Source organism: Apis cerana, linkage group LG11, assembly GCF_029169275.1.
Source record: "Apis cerana isolate GH-2021 linkage group LG11, AcerK_1.0, whole genome shotgun sequence".
NCBI classification, from domain to species: Eukaryota; Metazoa; Arthropoda; class Insecta; order Hymenoptera; family Apidae; genus Apis; species Apis cerana.
This window is the reverse complement of record NC_083862.1, coordinates 9,169,524-9,194,631: the sequence shown is the minus strand read 5'-3', so window position 1 is coordinate 9,194,631 and position 25,108 is coordinate 9,169,524. Positions and strand designations below refer to the sequence as shown.

General features: G+C 35.5%; 1 protein-coding gene across 6 annotated transcripts in view; it reads left to right on the top strand.

Annotated features, from left to right (window-relative positions):
* LOC107997749 (nephrin) overlaps positions 1 to 25,108 on the top strand; it is a 341,330-nt gene that overhangs the window by 266,287 nt on the left and 49,935 nt on the right. For all 6 annotated transcript variants that reach the window (XR_009831869.1, XR_003697690.2, XM_017056557.3 and 3 more), the window contains exon 3: positions 1,049 to 1,222. Coding sequence is in view for 4 of the 6 variants with exons in the window: in XM_017056557.3 (XP_016912046.2) it covers positions 1,049 to 1,222 (174 nt within the window). In the remaining 2 variants the exon portion in view is untranslated. The remainder of the gene's footprint in view (positions 1 to 1,048; positions 1,223 to 25,108) is intronic.

The following is a 25,108-nucleotide window of genomic DNA, read 5'->3' as shown; positions in this document are numbered from 1 at the left end:
TGGTCGCCATGAACCCGTGGCGTTCTATCGATTTTGCATATATCATCGCTTTTATCAAAACCCAAGTACGTAGTGCGTTCCAGTAGTTTCCACTGGCATCGTGTGTCTTCAAACCTTTATATAGAAATGACATCCTCGTTTAGTTTACGATGTACCCTTTTTTTTTTTTTTTTTTTTTTTTTTTGAGTTACGACACGGTCTCTCTGGTTGGCATTTTTCTTTCTTTTTTTTTTTTTTGGCTTCGCTCTTATAAACGTTTGTACAATAACCATTGTTATGCTTCGAGGATATATCGGATACAGTCGAGAAATTTGAAAGAAGAGATTATTGGAAAATTAAATTTTTATGAAGGATATTATTTTAGATTAATTATAAAAAGAAGAGAGAAATATTTATCAATATGATTAAAATATAAGAATAGAAAAATTATTAGTAATGTATAATATTTAATGCTTATTATTTTTTTTTTAATGCAGAATAAAATTGGTTAAAAAATTTTTAAATAAAGGAAATTTTGCGCGGAAAGAAGAAAAGAGTCTGAAAGCATTTTAATAATCTTTTTTTTTTTTTTCATAATTGCCTTTATACATGAATCGGGGCGAGATCAAGGATTTAAAAATAATTAGTTTTAAAGTTATAATAATAATAATAATGAAAAATCTTTATGAAAAATGTTTAAGCTACGGTAATATTGTTCTTCAGTTACGTATACTTAAAACTGTATATAACAACATTTTACTATAAAAGAAGAGAAAGCTCCTGATTATTTTTCTTCCTTTCTTCCTTTCGATTTAGACCTTTGAAACATTTTTCTTTAAACGAAATGAACATGCGTTTTGATTAAAATAAACTCGCGACATGCTTTTATTATAGAAAATATTTCAAGAATTATGTAAAATTTGAAGTATAATTATTTTAACATTAACTTCATCATTTGAAAATCAAAGCCAAAGAGGCTTATATATTCGTTATAACTCTCGTCGAATTTTAAAACCATTATTCTTAAATACAGAGATTCGCGAATAATTTAATACGTTTAATTTTACAGATGGAGAAATCGTGGGGCATCCGCGATTGAGATTAATAGGCGATCAGAGCACAGGAGTTTACAATCTTCAGATCACGCAGGCTTCTTTGACCGACGATGGGGAATATCAGTGCCAAGTTGGACCATATTTGCGCATCAAATCGATCCGTGCCAACGCTCATCTCACCGTCATCTGTGAGTACCAATTCGCCATTTTTCTTTTCGTTCATACCTATGTTATTTTCACGCTTCAACTCCCGAAACTTTAAACTTCGTATATACTTTTTTTAAAAATCAACGGAGCAGATCTCGATCCTTTTTTTTCAATTATGATCAATTTCTTGATTTATATATGTATATAAAGAATTGAATTTCGCGAGAAAGAAACGAAATGAACGGAAGAACAGAGGGATTGGAAAATTTGATTTGAAAAGTTGGTCAGAGTTGGAGATTTATGCTGTAATGTAATTTTCGTGATTCCGGGAAAAAAGTTTGGATCTTGGGGAGAGAGAGGGGGGGGGGGGAAGTGTTAAATTAAAGAGCATTCTAAAGTGATTAAAAGTTTCCTTGGCTTTCTCGAAAGCTCGCTCTTTTTTACACGAACGATCATTTTCCTGGAAAGATCCCTTCTTTAAATAATATTTTCTTTAAAAGAAGTTTTTTCTTCCGTTGCTTGTTTCTTGGAAAACGATTCGATAACGTTAATCTCATTCGCACTTTTTATTGATATAAATTTTTCCCCGGAAAGTTAACAATGGAAAATTCTTAATATTCCAATATAAATCTATAATATAATCTACAATAAGTGTAAGTCTTATAAAATTATGACAAAAATTTAGATACTTAAGGGCATCATAAATCTTCCAGGATCTCAAGCTAAAGATCCATAAAGTTTCAAACGAGATTATTAAAGTTCCTCTAAAGGATTCTCCTAAAATTTACTGTTCCTTGTGTATCCAGAAGTAATCTCAGAAACGCATTGATACTCGACAATTACTTTTCAACGTTGAACGCAATATCCAAAATGATAAAAAAAAAATCTCAAAAAATTTCACAACAAAGATTCGTAAAGAATCTTTTCTCTTCAAAACAATTAAACAATTCCACATCAAAAAAATTCTCATAATAGACAAACTTTCAAAAGTATATCCTCATCCACCTTTCTTTCTCCTTCCTTTCTCTTCTTCGCGAGAGAAAAGCAAAAGAATCAATAGAAGACAAGAGAGAACAAATTCGAAGAAAAACTTTCTCGAAAAGAGGTTTCTCGATCTCTCTGCTCGAGACATCGTTTTCCAAAACTCGAGCCAACTCCTGGCCATGTGTGCGTGTGTGTGTGTGTGTGCTCGCATCTCGAAGGTTCACGCTAATCACGGTTTACCACTCTCGTTCCAAGACTTCTCGAAGTTAAGTTTCGGCCGGGAAATGTCTTTGTTCAAAGCGGCAAGTTGACCGCATCACCGAGCAACGGTGATTGTATCGAACTTTCCGCCTAGTTCACGCCGACTATTCGAACCTCCGGATTCATCGAGGCGTTCTTAATAACGCGAGATAGGCGGCTATTGTTCCAAGAACCGCCCTGTTTTGTACGATTCGTGCCGGTGTCATGAAATTCGTGAATAGCAGGATCGAAACAAGCTAAATGTAAATGAGTTTTCTGTGTATTTCGTATTTTGATCCGTGTTTAATTTAGGATAGGTTGGGTAATTTTGAGTTAAGCTGCTTTTTTCTCTCTCTCTCCCTCTCTCGATTCGCGATCTTGAGATTTGTGTTTTCTTTACGAGGCTGATTTTGTTTTATGAAAAAGGCGAAGGGAAGTAGGAAAGTTTTGGGTTTTATAGTTTCTTTCGAAAAGATTTTGGATGATGAGACGAGAAGGTGAAGATTTGAGTGAGTTAAATTTTAAGTTTGAGTTTGACTCGTAAGGAATTTTATTTTTTTATTTTAATTCATTGCTTCTTACTTAAACCCTTTCATTAAAATTGGTGTGTAACGCATATCAGATACACACGGTTTAATCTGTCATCTGCATCCTATCTGATATTATCTCTTATTTTCGTTTTTATAATAATTTTAATCACTACACACTTAAGTTATAGGTTAAATATATTTTATCTTGGATACTTTTAAATTTGTTCAATCTCATCAGTAGTTCAATCTTTTAAATGAAATGAAAAAAAAAAAAAAAAGAAAAACATATACACACAAATAAAAATTTCATCGATAATATTTCACTTACAAACTGAACATTCGTTTACATCCGACATACCGTTTAAAATTTCCGCCTCGAAAGAAGCGAGAAGAGGAAGAGGAAGATGTAAGAAATGTCCCAAGGCGACAAGGAAGCATCTTCCTAGATCGTACCCATCCCCGTGGTCGCTCTTTCAAGGCGTCTCTAGTTCCATTTTTTTCCTCCTCTTCTTTTTTCTTTTTTTTTTTTTTTCCGTCTACTTCAACGCCTACGGCCACGTGCACTAAATGCAAGCAACGACGACACCCCGTGGTCAACTCGTTTCTATGCTTTGCGGAAACCACGGAATAGTTCACCGGAAGACAAGCTGCAATGGTTCCTTTGAAATATTAAAGGCTCGTCCTTAAATGGACGTCGTCGAAACGACAGATATAACAATAATCGTGCCTGTTGTGATCGTCGAAAAATGCATTTTGACTTTCGTAATTTTAAATTTATTCCATCTCGCGTATTGGTCAATGAAAATTGGGAAAGAAGATTGAATATCTGTTGCTGATGATATATTCTGAAGTTTTAGAAATTTCCTTTTTAAAATCTTCCTTTTTAACGAAAGTTTCTTGCTTGATAGAAGATATAGTAGTTTTTATTTAATTCGATTCGTATTTGTTATTTTTCTTTTACACTCGTTTTATTTCTCTTACTTCTTTATAGAATTAAAAATTTGTAATTACAGCTTATTAAGTCGAATAAATGTACAACAGCAGAACGTTCCTCTTCGTTTTAATTAATCCCATTAAATTAAAAAAAAAGTGCGTTAGACAAATTCAGAGAGTGTTGACGAAGAGTCGAAGAGTTTTTCTTCTGGCATCTCGTAGAGTTAATGAACATTTCGCTCTCTCTCTCTCTCTCTCTCTCGAAACTTACCCTTTAATAAATGCAAACCTAAATTCTTAAAGAAAGAATCGCGGTGGATGCGGATAATGATATTGTTTCGTCATTGTTAAGAAACTAAACGGAAGTTTAATGCAGGGGCGTTAACAGTAAAAACTTTTACAAAGAGATTCAAAATTTCTTTTTATCACTTCCCTCTGTTGCATTAAACAACTTTTACAAAGCTGGTGTAACCCGTGCTCCCGTGGTTTTTAACTTCTTCTTGTATCGTCTGACACTTTTGGAAAGAATTTAACAAAAAGAAAAAGAAAAGAAAAAACGGAACACCGAACTCGGTTAAATTAAGGTTAAGTTATTCTATTAAAAATAAGAGCAATACGTCATCTCTCTCGTACGTCGTGCCACGAAACGTGAAAATATACGTAGAAAAAACAAAAGTTGGGAAAATCAACAAGCTTACCTTCATTTATTAGCATCGTGAATAAGTAAAATAAACTTGAAGTGAAAAAAAAAACATCTTGACGAAAAACAACGATTTGATATAAAATTAACTAACTTACTTCCATTTATTATAGATCAAAAAGCTTAAAATGACTGGCATAAAACTTCGAAGAAAGTTAATCATTTTCGAGAAAAAAAACAACACCACTTCGTCCAACTATCTTTTCTCGTGTACCATATACAACGTGAAAGCATCCGACGAAAAATTAAAATTGCAAAACGAAACTTGCCTCCGCTTGCTATTACCGCCAATAAATATTCTCTGCTATAAAAACTTTAAAGAAAATAAATCCTTCTCCCCGAAAAACAACGTTCTCTTTCCGAAGCTTCCCCTTTATAACGATCTTAACAATCTTAAAATTAAATATTCAACGTAAAATGAAGCGTCCAAAGTGAACGAACTCATCATCCGAATCCAGTATTCGAAGGTATTCCAAGATTTATCAACTCATTTCGAATACAACAATCTAACATAGAAATTCCCTTCGCTCTCCATAAACCATCCATAAACACACTCTCCTCGACAAACTCCCCAAAGCCTGGAATAAAATAAATCATCGTCCGAAAGTGTACGAAAAGTTGCAGGCGAACACTTCCCGTGAGAACTATCGCGTGAGCTATATCCCTGAAAAACCGATACATCGTTACGCCCTCCTGTGTCATAAACTGTGATACGAATCCGTCTCGCATGGCATCGACGTTTCGATATGCGGCGCTTCTGTCGTACGTGAACAGTTGAGAAATCATGGAACACACGTAGACCCCGTAGCGTCTAGCTCCCCTTTATACAAACACGGGGTTCACGTAGCCGACTCCACGGATCCGTACGTGTCCGGAAAAAAGGAGCGGCGAGCCGAACAAAAGGAGATAAGGACACGACAGAGGGGGGGATTCGATCGACGGAAAGTCGGGCAGGAAACTATATCACCTTTCTCCGCGGATAAATATTTTATGAGATTCAATCCGGCATCCGTTTCCTCTAGCCACCGTTCCTCTTTGTTTTCCTTTATCAAACCCTCCTCCCAAAGAGCGTCTCTTACGGTTGCGCATACGTGACTGTAAAACGATGGCCCCTCGAGAGTGTCGGATTAAGTCCGGGAATCGAAGTTGAGGGAGGGATATCGGAAACGTTTTTTGAGAGATGCCGGAGAATGAAAGCGGATTCGCCGTCTCGAATGGGAAATTTATAAGAATTTAGAGAAGATGGGTAATGGGTGGCTGTTTAGCTTTCATCGAATTCCTCTCGAATCGGCCACCTCATTTCGATCAATCATTCCCCAACCGTTTTTCTTTCTTTCCCGAAATTTTCCACCCCCTCGAGTTTTTCGACCTATGAATAATTCATACCAGCTTTTGCAGTCAGATGTTTACGACTAATTTGCATGAATTTCAAGCAATTAATTAAGGAAGTTGGGAAGAAGTTTTTTTTAAAGGTAGCGAGGTAATTTACATTGAAGTTTACGTTACAAATTGATACTCTTCCCGAGCTGTGTAACTCTTATGTAAGCAAAATCTGGAATCATCATTAACGAAATCTCTTTTATACTTTATTACGCGATATTAAATTAAGAAACTGATATCTGGTTTGATTTGCAATAATTGGAAATATAGCATATTAAATTTCTCCAAAATTGTTTAAAAAAATAATCGAGGTGAACGAAGAGTTTTCCCATGGAGGATCAAATGATCCGTAAGTTATTAAACTGGCGTAATTGAGGTTGAAAGGCGGACCGTCTTCGATCCTTTTTCCCCCCCTCTTGTCCATTATTGTCCCCGTGGGGATACAAAAGAAATGAGAAAGTGCGAGAGACGTGCAACAGTGAATCTTTTTCAGGGGCCGAGAAAGTATCCCGAAAAGAGTAATAAATGCCCTGCTTGCAACCGTTCGCTGTTCCTTTACTGCTAGAAAATCAGACTTGAAAGAACATTGGCCCCGTAATTACGCGTTTCTGAAAAGGAAGAGCTTTGAAAAAAAAAAAAGCAACGACTCGGTCCAGTAACGTTGGATTTCTCTCGTTTATTCTTAACAAATCGGGCACACTTTTATTCACATTTATCGAGAGAAAATCGATTGTACGTGGAAATTTCTGAAAAGATGGAACGAGAGTTACACGATGTTGATATCTTCCTGAGAGAAAGGAACGTTACTTGATTTTAAAAAGATCGGATTTTATTAAATTATATATCGTTTCGGAAATCTTAATTCCAATTTTAGGTCTAATAAATGAAAAGGAAAGGGTACAATAATATATAAAATATCTTACATATAATGATTAACGTTTCAATGCAGAGCCAAAAAATGAAAGGATATTTGATTTTTAATAAAAATGTTGTTTACAATGCGTATAATACGAAAGGATCCTCTTTTTCATCATTCGCATCTCTTAAAAAAAATTCGTACGTCCTTTTTATCAAAAATTCCTATTAATCCCTCTTTCAAGAAGTTCCTCCTCTCAGCACAAACGTTTCGCAAAGGTAAAACGATTAGTAGAGGAGGAATGATAAAGAAATTACGATGGAACAATGCTGTTAATGTTTGGAGAAAAAAGATGGAAAGAAAGTTTCGTCACGCAAAGTTGAGGGTAACTCTTGGGAAAGGGGGGTTGGAGTTTCTCCTCGAAGAACGCCATTTATTTCAATCGCCCCCTCGAATTCGATTGTTTCAGTTTCGCGTTATTTCCACGGGTGCAAGGGTGACCGAACTGTGAACGTTGCCAAAGGCGACAAAACTAACTTATTTCCGCCCTCTACTCTCGTATTCCCGTGAATGAAAAGCGCAAGAACTATGGTTAGCGAGAATTACGAAAGGAGAAAAAATATGGAATCGGCCGACTAAGCGTGTCTGAGCGTCACATCCCCTTTATTTCACGACACCTCGCGTATTTGAATTTGAAGAAAGAAAAAAAGTAATGGAGGATAAGGAGGGGGAGAGAGAGAAAACTACGTGTGAAGAGAAAATTACGTGTTGGGATTAGGTAAGCTTCGTTCAGATCTTCAAGTCTTTCTCCGTTTTTGTCGATTTTGTGGAATTTCAGCGGGAACGAGGACTTTTTAACAGGTTTCTAATTTTTGAAGCTGTGAATTTAATTCGTAAATAATATGTAACTATTGATAAGAAGGGAAAGAGAGGGAGAGACAAAGGAGAAGAAGGAAAAATTACAAAGAGACAATTAGACACTAAAATTAATTATTTTAATCAGAGAGAAATAGAAACAGGTTCAAGGTCCATTTTAAACTTTATCAACTTTGACAGAATAATTGTGTCTTAATTGTAGTAATTAATTGTCAAGGATCAAAAATAATATACAAATTTATGTACAATTTCAAGGATTATAAATTGAATTTTAAAATTTGTTTCAACGAAAGTGAAATTCTCAAATTCTCTAACCCATATACCAACAATTCTTTCAAATATTTTTTCCTATCCCTAAAAATTTGTCTAAAAAAAACATGGCTACGTGCTAATGTTAAATTAAAGCACTTTCCCCCAAAAGAAAGAAAAAGAACTTATAAATTACGGGGATATTACGTGTTTCGAAAGCAAATCGAGGCCGAAAATATAAATAAACAAATAACGTCTGATCGTTATTTCTTTTTTTTTCCTTGGAAATCCGTCGAAGCGAAAAAATCCTCGGGATAACGTCTATGCGGTAGAAACGAACCGATTCCGCCAATACAACCCCTCCTCCATCTCCCCCTGTGTCCCGAAAATTGGATCAATTTCAATATTTCGAAACACGTAGCGACCGAATCCAGTCAGAAACGTTGCAACTTTTCGCGGAAACGCTACCTCTCTGTTTCTCTTTAATTCGCCAACTTTTCGGTTCTCGTTTCGAATTTTTCAGCCGGAATACTCGAAACAACCCCCATGGAAAAACGTGACTCGACACGGTTGCGCGATTTTTTCCTTCCTTCCTTTCTTTCTTTTTTCAAAAGTAATCGAGCAGAGTTCTGGACGGTATTAAGAATTAAGTTTCAATTTTCCGGCATGGACGATTTTTCGCCACCAGGAACGACTTCCACGTCCACGTTTCCCCTATCATAAAATTCGATATCCTCGAGTTTTAACAAAGTGTCAGGGAAGTTTGATCCGCTCCGGTTGAATGAATTTTTTATAATCCATAGTGATCGTGATACTTTTACCGGTTGGATGCTTCTCGATGAAGGATTTATCAGAAACTTTGCAAGTTGTCGAATTTTTTTCTTCTCTAAATTTGTATTATGAGTCACTTTTTAGTAAGAGATTTATCTTGTGATAAAACATTCGTTACTTTCAATTTCAACAAATACTTCCAGTGAAAGTAATCCAAGACAAAATCACATAATATGGATAATAATGATCTAGTTTTATTATTACTATTGTTACAGTTTTCTAACCATTTCATAATTACAGCGAAAAAATGCTCGATTTGAATTTGAAACGGTTTTAAATCAATCAGAGCAATCAGCGTGCACTGTTTTAGCTCGAAAGGAAAATTAATAATAAATCAAACCCTTTAATTGTTTTCGGTTGAACCGAACGAGGATTAGCGATCGATCAGTCGGCCCTTTAATTGTTTGAATACCGACAATGAGTAGAGTAAGGTGGTTTCGCACAATTCTCGCGGGAATGGGATTCAATATCCATTGTGGTTTCTATGAATCTTGTTGTAGAAGATATACGGTTTAATTTTAGTGGCAATTGCTAGAATATATATATATATATATATATATATATGTATATCGATTCGACCTATTTAGTATATTTTATATTTTTCCTATATATTTCCATTTTTGTTTTCAATCGTGCAATACGTTATCAACATTCGTGTGGAAATTTATAGGATATCGCGTCGTATTTATTATAAAGGATATTGTATATTATTCGGAGAAGGATTAATGTGACTGCGTTCAAATAATATTTTTATTTTACCTTTATCGATAAAACGCGTTAATTAAGTTCGTTTCGATATCCTGTATTTAATACGATTTATAATTCGTTTTTTTTTTTTTAACGTCGTACGTTTAAATTGATATTTCCATTTTATTTCGTCCCGTATAACATATTAATAAAGTTGATACATAAATCCACGCGAATTCCGCGAAAGCGTTTATAAAAAACTAACTTTGTCCTTTTCCAAAGATCGAAATTTATTATCCGAATGTTAACGTCTCGCAATAATTCAAAAGAAGCGAATTTTTATAATTCTCGTTACAAATTTATTTACGTTGAATACAATTTTCGCGATAATTTTTCCCCCATCGCGGACGCATTGTTAATATTTTATACCGAGAAAATATAAACCACAGATCCGCGTTTTAAACAACACGTTTTTTACAACGGATTAACAACAAAAATGTTAACCAAACGAATCCACAACCCCGTGGATTCATTATTGGTCGTTTTAATTTTACCGGATTACTCGAAACCGAAATTTATAACCGTGCGAAAACGGGAATTTTCCTTATTTTTCCCAGGGCGCAACAACGACAACAAACCTGGTTCCCGCAAATCCGCGTTTCGGATAAAATTTTTCGCCCTAATTTCGCCCACGTGGAACGAAGTTAACAAAGTTTATCGTGCAAACGGATGGCCAAATGAAATCAACGTACTCGGTTGCCTCGTCAATCGAATAAATTCGCTCGAATTGGGAAGATGATGGGGAGGAAGATCGATATCTCGTTAACGGATCATATCACCATTGTCGATCGAGGGGAGGGGTTGTAAAGAAAAAGAGAGAGAGAGAAAAGGGGAAGAAACGAGTCTCTTGGCACGAAGATTAAGCTTAATACCGTTGAAAATGTTGGTAATCGGAAAAACAATGGAAATTGTTGGAAGCTGGGGGATGGTAACAATTCTCGAAACCGCTAAGAGTACAGGGTTTCATCTGGGAGCGTCGTTAAGTTGGACAGATCGTTGGAAATTTCTTTGAGGGTATTTAACTTGCTTGGGAATTCTCGTTCTCCGGGCTTCGTTCTCAACGAGGCGGGACTCATTACCTTGGAATTTTCCGCGATAGAATTTGATATAATCCCGAGTTTGCACGTTGGCGCGATGCTGGAACATTTTATTTTGTTTGCGAATTGAGAACGTTTGTTGGATATATCCCCGACTCGCGTTGTTTCGCTTTTAAAAATTATTAGTTTGAATTGGGAAGATGGCGTATAGCTTGTGGAATAATCGTTGGAATAATTGTTGGAAAGAAAGGAATTAATTAGAAGAAATTGAATGGATTTTGAGTTGCATGTTCGCAGGTTATCATTTTGAATTGGAAAGATACGCGTGTGGATAATTAATAATTTGAGTGATTCAGAAACGAAGGATTTAATAGAGATGTTTGGCTTTTTAAATTGGTAAAATGATGTAACGATGTTTGAATAATTTTTGGATCGAGTAATATGAAAAAAGAGATGAAGGTTTTTTAAATAATTATAAAATTTGCCAGAAAAGAAAATATCATTTATTGATCTCTAACATGAAAAATCGTAATCGTTGGATTGAAAAATTTTGCAATAAAAAAAATCGTATATTTTTTCAGATCTCTAACACGAAAATCCGTGACCAAACTCTGAATCCATTATCACTATTACAAAATTTATCGTATATTTTTCGGATGAATCTCTGTAATCCAATAATAAAAAAAAAGATATATATTTTGAAAAATATAAATTATACACAATTATTCCATATTAATTCGACGTGTCGATGTTTTCATTTTCAAAGAATAAAAAGAAACGTTCATCGTATTAATAATCCCGAAAATAATACAATCACATCGACTACTTCGAGGGAAAAGAAAGGATAGAAAAAATGGAAGATTTTTTAAAACGGAAACAGAACACATGGATCGAGAATGTGACAAAAAATTCGCACAACAACTTGTGACAACGTAACAGTCACTTCGCGTTTTTAAGAGAAGCAGAGTGGTTTTGACAAGTTTGCGCAAAAATCGCGTGACACGGTGAAGAAATTTCTCAATATGGCTTCGTCTCGATCCACGACATCTTGATCGTTTTATCGCCGAGTTACACGGCTTGGTGCGCCAATATCGAGTGTCAGGTTAATTTAAATCTTGAATCCGCAAATATTGACGGATCCAGGCGATTAATTTTTATCTCCCGTTAATTTGTTATCGTATCGAAACATTTTTTTTAATGGAACGCAAATATTTCTTCCTTGCAATGAAATATATAACAAGATTTTGATGATGCGATCGAAAATCAAGTACAATTTCTTTTTATACTTTTTCGCGTATATCGATAAGAAAAAATCAATTTGAAAATTTCGCCAAAAATTGATAAAAGTTTAATGAAGATATAGGAAAAACGGTGGTATAGATCAATGCTTTGCCCGGCGAGCGTTTTATTCCAATTTGTCAATATTGTAATAATCGTATTGTTTGGTTATTTGCTCGATCGATCTAATATTTGACATAGCACGCGGAAAATTCGCCTCTGCGATACCCTCGTTCTTATTAATCGTCGACATTAATTAACAACGGTATAATTATACATTTATCGCCCTGTCCTGTAACACGTCGAACGAACAATTCGAAACGCGAATATTAACCACGATTATTCGAATTAAATATAATAAACAAAATGACATCGTACCATTTTCTACAAGAATAATGGAACATTTAATAATGGGGTATAACATGCAACAAATAAATCGCAGAAACGCTATATATATATATATATATTTCTATATTTTAATCTGGCAAAAATTTTCATTCGAGAAAAAAATATTTAAAATTGAAAGCAGAAGGAAAGTCGAGCAAAAACGAAGCGGTATGAAAATGGAGGAGACGGAGCAAAGCGAGGTAGAAAGAAGAAAAGAAAAAGAGAAGCGTGGAAAAGCAGGAAATTTCGGGGAGGGGAGAGGGAGAGAGAGAGAGCAAAGCGGATAGAGGCGGAGCCGAGCCGAGCGGTGCAGAGAGAGGAGAGAAGCGGGACAAAGCGGAATTAAAAACAAAGGAAAGTAAAACGAAACAAAGTGAATCAGGGTAGAACATTGTGAAGCAAAGCGGAGCCAGAACAGACCAGATCGGGGCTGGGGGTTAATCCGAAACTAAACCGAGATGTGCCTAGCCGAGGCGGGCCGAGACGGATGGTGCAAAGCAAAGAAAAGCGGACCGAGTTAAAATAAGGGAAATCATTTTAATTTCGAGTTAAAACGTCTCGTTCGAAGCGAGAAATATTTTATAAATTCTAAAAAAAGGAGAAACAAGTTTCAAAATTTAATTCCAATTCTGTTATTGGGAAGTAAAATTTTGGACGTTTTATTTTTTAAATATCACGAGCTTGATATTAAGGTGATCTTTAACTTTGTTTCTGTGCGAGGAGAGAGATTTTAAACTCTTTGGAACTTTGAAAATTGTGCCAAGGAAAAAGCTTCGTCGGAAAACCTGTATTATTCCTTGAATTGGAGAATCGTTTGGAGAATCTTCAAAAGAAAAGGCATCGAACGATCTCAAAAACAGAACTGTAGTAAAATTAAATTGATTCACGAATTCGAAAGATGGTAATAAACGTCCAATTCAAAGATATATCCTAGAGACTTTCTGGAAATTCAAGTTAAAAATTGAAATCTCTCTTCTAATCGATATTACCAGATCATCATCGTCGTCGTTCAAGAAATCGACTCGCTCTATCCCGAAAAAGAATCTTGAAAATTGGACGAAAAATCAGACATTTTTCAGTAGTCCTCAGTACAAAAAATCCATCTGACATGCAATTAAACCAGTGGCACGAAAATTCGAGGATCCGAAATTTTGGGAGCAGGTTGGCATCGCGCATTCATGGCATTGGAACGGCGCGAGATGGGCGGGGAGAAGGGGGGAATATTACTGGGGGAGCTATGTCTGTCCAGCGCTGCGTGTTTTATCGCCGAAGCGGAACAACGCGATCCCGAAACGGTTTCGGTGCCGCTTTCACGCGTCGTTGATTCGACTCGATTGGTTTACAGGGATGTACGGCGACGAAGTTGTCGGTTCTCGTCGATGACGTGTGACACGGGACGAGCGCAACGTGCCTCGTATTTCATAAACGAAATTTCCCGCGTCCAAGTGGCGTTAACTGAAAAGTGACTGATGATCGTTGGAAGAACGCTCTTTTCTTGGGGTTGGAGAGGAACGGGTTGGGTGAAATGAGGATAAAATTGAAACGTGACGCGGTGAAACGTTGTTGCAATTTCTGATCCAACGATGTATGTATATATAGAAATACGAGCAGAGATGTAACGGATGGGGAGACGATAAAAAAACTAGAAATAAAATGTCTCGCGCAAAGAAATCATCCTCGTCGTAAAATTTTAATGTGAAATTCGATCGAACAAGTTTATCGATAATACAGAAGCAACGATAAGGAAAAATAATTTTTAGAAAAATCTTGCGGAATCGTGCATCAAATATCTAATTCGCGCAAACAAAGATCGATCGAGTCGAAAGATGAGTGTCACGAATGGAAGTGAGGAAGTTAATCCTTTTAAGAGGAAGGAACGAAAGCTGCGTTATTAAGCATCTTCCATGGTGTATCCGCCGTATTTCCGCCTCTTGCACACCGAAACGTCCCCTTGTTGCGACGGCGATAATGAAATGGAGGCAGCCGAAAGATCGTATTCGTAATATCTTGAGGACGCGGTTCCACGATTCTGAGCACCGCCATTCTCTATTCTCCTGTTACCGGCTGGATTAAATTGGTCTGGGAATCGTGATCTCGGTGTAAATGTTTGTAACCGGTTAGTTACACCCCTCTCTATCCAATATCTCGAGGGATATATATTCGTGGAAAAATGTTGGACGAAATGTTTTTTCGTTATTAAATGTTAATTCGTTATTTTGTTTTGTACTCGATCGGTTCGGGCGAAAATTGCACGATTCTTGGAAATTAAATCTTGGAACATTTATGTACCCTTGGTATATGGAAATTTACACCGTTAGAATGGAGAATTTCCGGGCTTTAATTAACCCTTAACCCTTCGAGCCCCTATTGTTCTTTCTGGTGTACAAACGCGAAAAATTCCATTGTTCCGTCGTGGATACGAACAACGTTTTTGCGAGACGAGTTTTTTAATCGTTTTTCTCGTTCAACCGAATCCGTGAAATTGATACATCGATTGATCGTCTCTTACAATTTTACAGAAAATATAAAATTTCAATTTTAATTCACATCTGGCGAAAAATCGCGAGGAAGTGATTAGCAAATTGTACAAATTCTATCGCTTCTGCGCCAAATATCTCGAAAATATTCAAATTGAGCACGGGAGCACGAAATTCTCTTCCACAAATCTAACTCGACACGAGTCGCGAACTTCTAAATACGTCTCCATTAACAATCCCTTCAATACACGAATACACGAGTCTCGATTTCGAAACTTCAACTTCGAGCCAACCCAACCTCTCCCTTTTCATCCGGATCCATCCTTCGCGCGTACTTGGATAACAATAACGTCGCCACGAGGATGAAAATTTCCCGTGGATCCCGCGAGGCGACGCGTCGAAGAAAATGCAACGAATTAATTCGCATGATGCGGCCACGAATACCGCCGACACTAATGATACCCCGATACGTATCGTGTCTGGCATAACTCCTTCGTGTAGGTGCATTCTGTTCCACATATTTCGCGGAAGGGATGAAATACTCGACCGTGCCTCTCGTCGTTAACCCTGCGGAATATTGAGTATAACTAGGGGGGCGGTGGTGGGGAATTTGCGCCTCTCGTGAAATCTTCTGCGGGGGGGAGAGACGCGTTGACCGTTTTATCGAGGGGAAATCTCGTGCTTTTCGATTTGATGACGATATCATCTGTTGAATTCGATGGATATTACATGTTAATCGTGCGTGTTAAATTTAAATTCGGGGATGATGAAGAGATATCGAGTGGAAGTTCGAAATTTGAAATTTGATCGAAGGTTTATCGAATTATCGAACGAGAGAGGATTTTTAATTGTCGGGGTCTAAATTGTACAAGTTGCTCTTTCTGTTTGCACAGTTTAAAACGATCCTTGGTTGGGATAAACTTTGAAGAAGGTCTGAAGCAAAGAAAGAGACAATTAGATTGATATTAAAGAAAAATTAAAAGGACAAAGTTTTTCTTTGGTTGTTAATTTTATTAATAATGGATTTATTCTCCGAAATAATTTCTCAAATTATTCCAATTCTAATGGACTGAAAATAAATAATGTAACGTTTGTAATAATAATGATATCATTGATGGAATTTACAAAGCGAATTTCGTCTTGAAATTCCTAAGATTAAATTTACAAGATGAAATTTCAAAACTGTGGGTGAAATTTCTGGAAGTAGATATATGTATATATATATATACACTGGATATAGCGAAGGCAAATATCATTTTACGATCGTCGTGAAGTTTAATGTATTTAGCATATCTATGATGAATCTTTATTTAGATATAAAGATCATTTATGCGCCACGGTTTAAAGATATCGAAAGAAGAGAGATTTGTTCAATATGGTAAATGAAATTCGTCGTCAACGTTTAAAGTGTTGTTAATGCTTAAAGAGGTTTAGTTACTAAGAACGTTTCCTCTTTCAAGCGAAATTTCGAAGCTTCGAGCTTTTGTATCGAGAACAAAAGGTTGTTTGATAAAGTTTGTGGAATTTGAGAAATTAAATTTGTGAACGGAGAAATTCAGTGAAACTTCTTTATATGTTTCATCTGTTGAAGTGTACTTAACAATAAAGAAAACGATCAATATTTTGAGAAGAGGGGATAAAACGTTCAATGAAAGTACAAAGGAAACGAGTAATAATATTTAAATCGTGAATATTATACGAACAACGAAATCAGTGTATCCTCGTCGAAATTAATCACACGTTCATCAAATTAAGGCTTAAATTAAAAAAAAAATTCAACAAATTTAATAAGAAATTGAAATAATTAAGCAAGTAGTGTAACCCTATAAATGAAGAGACCAATCCTTAATTTACAATTATACGTTTAATTATTGGCATAAAGATGGAACAAAATTTTAATTAAAATAAATTAAAATCATACGCCCTTCTTCGCATTTATTGTAAAATTATTTATTTACAAATGAATCGCAATGATTTCTCTTTTTTTCCTTTTTCTTTTTCTTTCTTTTTTTTTTTTTTTTTTTCTACACCAAAGTTCTTTCTCTTTTTCTTTTTCCAATCAAACTAGAATCCAATCAAACGCTTTGACACACACGTTACACCGAATGGAAACGGCAAAGTCCTTTGTTTCATCGTTCAAATCATTTCTAAATTTGGCCAACATGTCTAAGTAATCCCCTGGAACGAAACGCTATCGGCGTCGATCACGTTTCAACCGGCAGACAACGCGTAATGGTAACAACAATAACAACAATCACGTAGCAGGTTGAAAATTAATTACGCGAAATAGCATGGGTGTTGAGCCAGCCCGGCCTTTGAGCCAGCCTCCGGTAAAGCGTGAACGGCAAACGGTGTCAAACTTGCTGAAAATTAATTCGAACTATCAGCCGAAGTTTCGCTGCCGGCCTCGTTCCACGTACCTTGTTATTATTATTTATCAACGTGAAACCTGTTCTCGAGGCTCGTTGAAAACGCATCTCCCGCGCAAATCTGCTGCTCGATCAAATCCACGCGCGGAAATTTTTAATTGACGATAACGAGACGAATGGAATAAAATTAGAAATTTTCGATCGATCTTGGAAATATCCGATTATTCCAATATGGTAATTAACTCTTTTGAAAAATTAATTATAGAGAGAGTTTCTTTCTTCGTGGATATTTATTGTATTTATTATATACAAATCGATGGTATTTTTTAAAGGTTGAACAATCGAGAGATGTATATTAAGAATAATAAAAGTTTATGTGGTAACTTTCTTATATCGAGAGAGAAAGGTGGAAATAAGAGCAAGATAGTTGCTGGGATATTTAGTCACTTCAGCACGTGCTGACCCGAATTCTCGATCAATTAACCCCGAATATTTTATCAACGATTCACAAACACGGTCCCGAAACTACGGTTGGCATTTTCACAGGGATTTTAAAGATTCCTGATCGTGAAATGGCCACTGCCCTCGATCGATCTTTTGGTTAATGAGATATTGAACCAGTTAAAAAATTGTTGTTCTTTTTGTGGGGGAGGGTTCTTACTTTATTTCTTAAAGTATTGGCGTAAAGTGGTTCTTGTACGAGCAATATTTCGAGAAACTGAAGTAAAGAGGGTTGTGAAACTGAGATTATTAAAAAAAGTGGAAAGGAAATTGAATATAAAAAGTGCAAATTTTCGTCCATCGCCGTTAAAATAATGGAAAAAAGTGTGGTGAAATTGAATTAATGGGAATTGAATAAGGAATAAAAATAATAACGAAAGTATAATAAGATTTTAGATCATAATTACTAAATGTTGTAGATTGGAAAATGAAAATAAAATAAAATAATGTTATATAATTCCATTTTAAATTAATTAATTATGATACAAGTAAGGAATATCGATAAATATAATTACAAAGTGAAATATATACCTCAAGCGTAATGTAAAAACAAGGAATCAACCGCATAATGAGAGAACTGCCGTTTAATCCACTTAATAATTCTCATGAACGAAAAGTCAGTGGTGTTCCCGTATAATACAAAACAGTATTCCGGTGGTAACTGCTGGTTCAGAATATTGGTCTCCCGTTAATAATGCAAATTCCCTGGTTGAAACTCACGACTGAATGCGCTTAATTATAACGCATGTGCAATTCAGTGGCGAGGTTCGACAAACAAGGAGCATCATACCTAATTATGGTTTGCTTGTTTAAATTAATGTCTTAAGATAACGCTGTTTGTCTTTTTTTCCTTTTTTTTTTTTTTTTTATGATCATCGAACAACATCTCACTGCTCTTATCTTATTTTATACGAGAAAATTTTATAATACCGAAATTCTTGTCGTTATAAAAATTGTTTTAATCATAAAGGATAAACAATTTATTTAACGTATCATTCGTTGTCATATCATCTTTAATAATCTACTTACTTCTTACGTTTAAGAAAACATTTCTCTCGACGATTCTCTACAATCAATAAAAAAAGATAAAGTCTTTTTCTTCATACTTCGCATCTCTTATCAAACCTCCGCATACACTTCCACTCCATCTCAAACAGATCCTCGCTGCATCAAACCCATAACCACGACAACTAACCAATCCTATCGTCATCCGACCACGATTCACAACCCACAAGCCAAACCAATAAACAATAAACATCGTACAGAACGAAACGAGGTATTCGTCGAAACGATAAACATGAAGTTAAACCAAGTAGAACCGTAGCCATGGAAATATCAACGAAAAAAAAAAAAAACTCGATGAATTTAATGAAGGTGCACTCGCCGTATTGACCCGAAGCCTCGATTTTTCGACGTTTCTTTCTTTCTTTCTTCCTTTTTTATTTATCTTTTTTTCTTTCTCTCTCTTTTTCCAAGAGAAACGGTTTGTCAAACCGTTGTATGTACAGAGATGACTGGTACATCGGATGACAAACCGACACAGGAGGTATCCGGCCCTTGGCAAGCGTTTATTTATGATCCGACATCACCACTGCGGACAGACGAGCCTGTGAATCGGATTTACCGTTGGAAATGGCGTTCGATCGCCGCGTCGTGCCTCGAATCGACAATCAGGGCCTGAGAGATTATTGCTCCCATTTCCCATTGGATCTTTTTTCTCTTTTTCGCGTGCCCCTTAACCCTTTCCCTCTTTTTCTTTGCTTCCCTCTTATTCCGTGGGATCGATCGATGCGTCACGCATTATGCGTTCGTTTGTTATGCAGTGTTTGAGGAAGTGTATGATGATGAGCAGAGAAGAAGAATAGGATTTTCATCGTGATACAAATTTGTTGAGCGAGATTTTCTTTTTCTTAATTTCTGAACTTCTTCTAAATAATTTAGAAATAGTTTTTAAGTAATTTAGAAATTTTTTTTTCAATTATCGAAAGTTATTTTGTTTTATTTGAAGGAGTAATTTTCATTTCGAATTATATATATTGTAATGGATAGATCGAAGAAATCGACGTACTTTTTTCTTCATTGTTGCATAACGAAATATCGAATAGGAATACGGGAAAATTCAAATCAACGCCCCAAAACTATTCCCTGATTGCAATATAAATCAAAATTAGCGACCTAAAATTGCCCATAGTCCAATAATCACCTCAATGTAATTCAACCCTTGAATAAACGACCGAAATCACAAATCTCCAAACAAATCAACCTAACCCCACCAATGGACGACCTAAATAACATCCCCTGCGTCACGATCTCGCTTCTACCGACCGGAAGTTCCGTAACCCTTAACCAACCAAATCTGGCCATTAGCCGGAGCAACAGCGTCGACTGTGCGTCATCTATCAGCACGGTAAACAGGCCGATCGTTAAATATTCATCAGCCGGCCATCGAATGCGCATCGGTCAAAAGACATGGGTGATAAAGCAACGTCTGATCGCCACTTCATAAATAAACCTAGAATATTCGTCACTTCGATCATTGAACGAACTCGAACGATATAAATACGATATAATAAATCGTAAATATGTAAGATAAAAGACATTGGGGAAGGAAATGGAGGAAGAAGAAGCGAAAGAGAGTCGAAAATGCGCGGGATCAGGGACTCTGGACAGATCGGAAAAGTTCGGGCAAGATCGTGACACGCTCGGATTCCCTCGGAGCACGAATTCGGGTCGATTCGGCAATGATCGGGTTTACGGATCGAGCCGATCTTTTAAAGGAGTATTTCGTGTTCTTCCACTGTTGATTGAATTCGCGAGGAAGATGTATTTATATTTAAAGTATCTCGAATTTGTACAGAAAGATTTGTACCCGCTATTCGAAAAGAAGAACGCTTTCTCGACTGTTTAAATCCGAGGAACAATGTTTCATCGAACACAAATCCCTCGTACAAATCTCCGCATCGATATTCAGCTTTATTATCATCTCCCTCTCTTGTGAAAACGTTTCCCGCATATTTCAAATTCCTATTTCTTGCAAATCCCTTGCCCAAACGGCAATTTTTAGGCCGGACAATTTCGAATAGGTCCGCCTCGACTCAAAAAAATCGAAACTTTTCGTTCTCTCTTTTCCCCCTCCCATAGCTCGAGAGAATTAAATTCAAGAATCTATGGACGCGCGCGCGGCCGAATTTACCTGGAAACAATTAAATTTGTTCCGGGATAACGGGTTTATCAAATCAGGGAAGTGTTTATCTTTTATAGAAGCTCCGCGTAAAGCAATATATAACCTGGTATAACAATCGATATATACCATCATCTATGCGCATATGCGTGCACGTATAGGTACGTAACGTAACGCACACCTGATACCAATAATACCCTTACAGTCGTAAATAACTTAATCACGGGCGTACCTTTCGAACGGTTTCGGTATAGGTAGGACAAATATTTGCGATTTATATTCAACGATTTGTTATAGACACCGTGACAGCCTCGTTTTGAAACAGTGCCCCCCCGATATTTCATCGTATTAAGACACGCGTGATCCGCCAGCTCCCCGGCTATGCGTTCACGTTTTCCGTCTGATATGATGACGTTAGAAGAGAGAGAGAGAAATTATATGGAGGGAAATTGTGAAAATTCTGATGTTGCGAGCAAACATCGGAATTCGTGTAATCGTTGCATGGATGTATGTATGTATATATATATATTTTAACGATTGACGTCATCACGAATGTAGCAATGTGTCTAATGCCGCATACCTGCCTGGAAGTATTAATTTCTTTCTGGACTCTTTTTGATGGAGGGGGGTAGATATATCCAGATGACCTGGATCAAACAAGCTCGAGTGCAGGATTTCCGTGCTGGAATTTAGATTTTGCAATTTGTATTATATGCTCGAACAATATAAGCTTCTATATTTAAACAGGGAATGGATTCTTACGAGATTTTAAATTTGAAAAAAAAAAAAAAGACTTCGTATTTCCATGAAATGGAATTATCAAATTTATTTTTAGAAAAAGGACGTTTTCAGAAATCTTTTGATTTTATATTTAGAATGAAGGAAATAAGAATTTTTAAAAGTGTCGAGGGAAAGCAAATAGAAGAGCGGATAGATTAAATTTTGATATAAGGTCAGGATAACTTTATTGATCGTACGTGAAAGCGATGGGGGAATTTTCAAAGGAATACAATTTCGAAGGTAATTTCACTGTTGATGATGAATCTTTGCTAGTATTATTTGGCTTTTCAGTTTAATATAAAACCATCTCCCATAGCGGAAAATTAAAACATATTATCCTGCAAATTTCTGCATTTTAATTAACGAATAATAATCAATAACTTCGATTTTAAAATGAGTGATTTGAGGAGTAGTGCCATTTATGAATACGTATCCATAATTAAAGAGTTAATAAATTTATAACCAGATGTAGAAGAGCGATTTCGCAACAAAAATGGTAAGAAAATAATTTATCGCGTTATTAAAATTTCAATACATCCCATGAGCCATATACGACACGAATACTTATTTACTAGCCGCAAACAAGAATTCTTCGAACCGTGAATTAAAGTTAATCGAAATAATATACCATATACCTTTACAACTTTAATTACCACAATCTGACCGAAAAATCTTGGTCGCCCCCGAACCTACAATGTCAGCTTTCCTCCCGGTTCGGTATTTCCGCTCGAGCAAATCCTAAGGTATAAAAGCAACGTTCGTTCCGTCGGTCTGGCAGATTTAATTGAAAGTGCCGTGGACGTATCGCGGATGGGTAAATCGTTCTCACGTGCTGCGAATAAAACGGGGGAGAATCGTTTGAAAAATAAATTTTGAATTAATCGTTCCTCGCGGATTAATGAGGAATCGATTCTTCTGGATAGGGGCGAATTAATAATTAATAATAAATCTTTGGCGATATTTCAAGATCTCCTCTCGATGATGAAGTTCGGAGATCTTGAAAAGATTGTTGGACAACGAGAGTTTCTTAGGTTGGTTTAATTTTTGAATTGAAAGATGATTGATCTTACGATAATTTCCTAATGATTTTCCAAGATCGTTTCAAATATCAATTTGGAATTTTTCTCGGATGTTCGCGATAAATTGAAGATAGAAAATTTCCACGCTATTTTTTAATATCTCGTTATACTTTATTCTACGTAATTAAAAGAATATATTCATCCAAATTACTTCGTACTCAAGAACGCGATATAATAAATATATGCCGTTACGTTTCGTAACCAATTTTTCTATAAATTACGCGTGTAATCATTTCTACGCTCCTCGCGCGTAATAAAAAATTCCTCTCTTATTTTTTCCTCCAAAAAATAAATTCCTCTCTTGGAGAAATGCAAAAACATTTCCAAATGCAAATAAAAAGAATCGGCTATGATTTAAAAGCCCCGATTACATCGAAACAAACGACTTCAAAAGAATTTTCAACAGCACAAATAGCAAATTTTTTTCTCGGATAAAATCGTGGACATACCTAGATATAATATACATATATTTGATCATGGACGATATATTAATTCAGAGCCGATTGTGTGCGTACACAACGATCACCGTGATTTCCGTCGTTTGCGTGTAATCGGTTCGTCGATCATTATCGCGTTTCAAACGTTTATTCCGTGTCGATGTCACGTTGCTCTTGTTTATCGTTCGTAAAGATAGATGAAACATAAATATTCAACGGCATCGTGCAATTAGCGAGCGGAATCGGACGCGATCGGAAAACTCGACTTGCTGATCCGTTTATAAATCGTACGATCTGTGCAAATCGTATATCGATAAGGATCATTTTTTGATGAAATTGCTAATGGAAGGTTTCTTTCCTTTACTTTTTTTTTTAAATATATAAATCGTATCGCAGAACAGATACTCGTCAACAAAATTGTAGAATAATTGGATAGTAATAAATGGATTTTTATTTAGGAATATCTTTTCGTTCGAGAAATCGAAAATGAAGAATTTATTAAAAATTTCTTCGGAATTTTTAGCTCAATATTCGTTTCAATATTTTGTAGGACGTAATTTATATTTGTAAATAATATTTTTGATGAAATTTTTATTGATAGATAATTCTGATTGATATTTGAAGATTTATTATGTTAATATGTTTTTATTCATATTAAGCTTTAGAAGGAAGCTATATGATTTATAAGTATTAATTTCCAATTCACGATTTAAAATAATCTCGGATGTTACCTCGAAATTTTCTTTTAATATATCTTATTAATAGTTTCACGAAAAATAAAACGAAGCCAAGAAAGAAAATATTTCCTATTTCTTTTTTGTCTCTTTTCTTTTTTCTTTTGCCAGAGCCTGCAATACAAATTTTTTTTCTCCACAATTTTTTCCGAAAACAGCTATTTCCAATTTTCATATCTCGACACAAATCTATCTACTCAAACATTCGTATAATTCTCGTATTTCGTCAAGTGAAACAAAATAATTTTTTTTGTCAAAAGATTTCTAAAATTTTCAGATTTTTCACGAAGGAAAAAATATTGTTCGTGAGAATTAATCACTCGTAAAAAAAAAAAAAAACGAAAAGAAATATTCTATTCAACGTATAGATATAGATGAGTGAGTTGTATTGTCACGATCTTGCGACACGTTCGCAGAAAATATTTGGGAAAATGGTTTTTCGAACTTGCGATGCCTCGACACAGAGCACGAGTTGATCTTAAATCTTCCAGAGTAAGAATTCCGTCTTGATATCCTGTCTATTTTCGGCAGCTGTATTCCACTTTCATCCCCTATCGATTACTCTGGAAACGCGTTGCGCGTAATGGTGGAACTTTCGTTGGTGATATTTCGCGAAAATATTTTTTCTTTCCTAATCCTGCTTATTTTCTGTATCGTTCTGTTTCGATGAAACGACTATTATGGAATTTCTAATTTGAGAAATATAAAATAGAAGAGAATGTACTAGATATAAAATGTGGAATATAAGAGTGGAGAATGGAGAATATAGAGAGTAAAGAATAAATGCTGGGGATTAAATAATGAATAATTCGATAATTTATAAAAATTTATACTTTGAAATACGATTAATAAGTACCCGGATGTTTATGTATTTATGGAAAATAACGTACAACATCTACAAAATATCCAAAATGTTATTATATTTAAAAGATAAAATAGATCTCTGATAAAATTTATTTGTGGTTATATAAAAATTTCGATTTGCAATCAATATCCTAATAATAAAATTAACAATATTTTTGAGATGTCGCTGTTAATCAGATTTGTGAGAAGGATTTAATTAATTAGAGAGAATAAATTCGTTTGTAAGTTTATTTATCAATTTTACGAATTGAAGGAACGTCTCTAACAAAGTTGATGGAGTGCAAGAGGGTGGCGATGATGAATACGAAATAGTAATCATGATGATGCTCGTTTATCACCCTCCATTCTAATTTGACCGTCTGATAACTGATCGCTTTACTTAGCGAAAGATTCATAAATATCATTCTATCGAATTTGTGACACGGAAAATTTATCGATATATTACAAATCGTTTTAATAAAAGTATCGTATAATTAA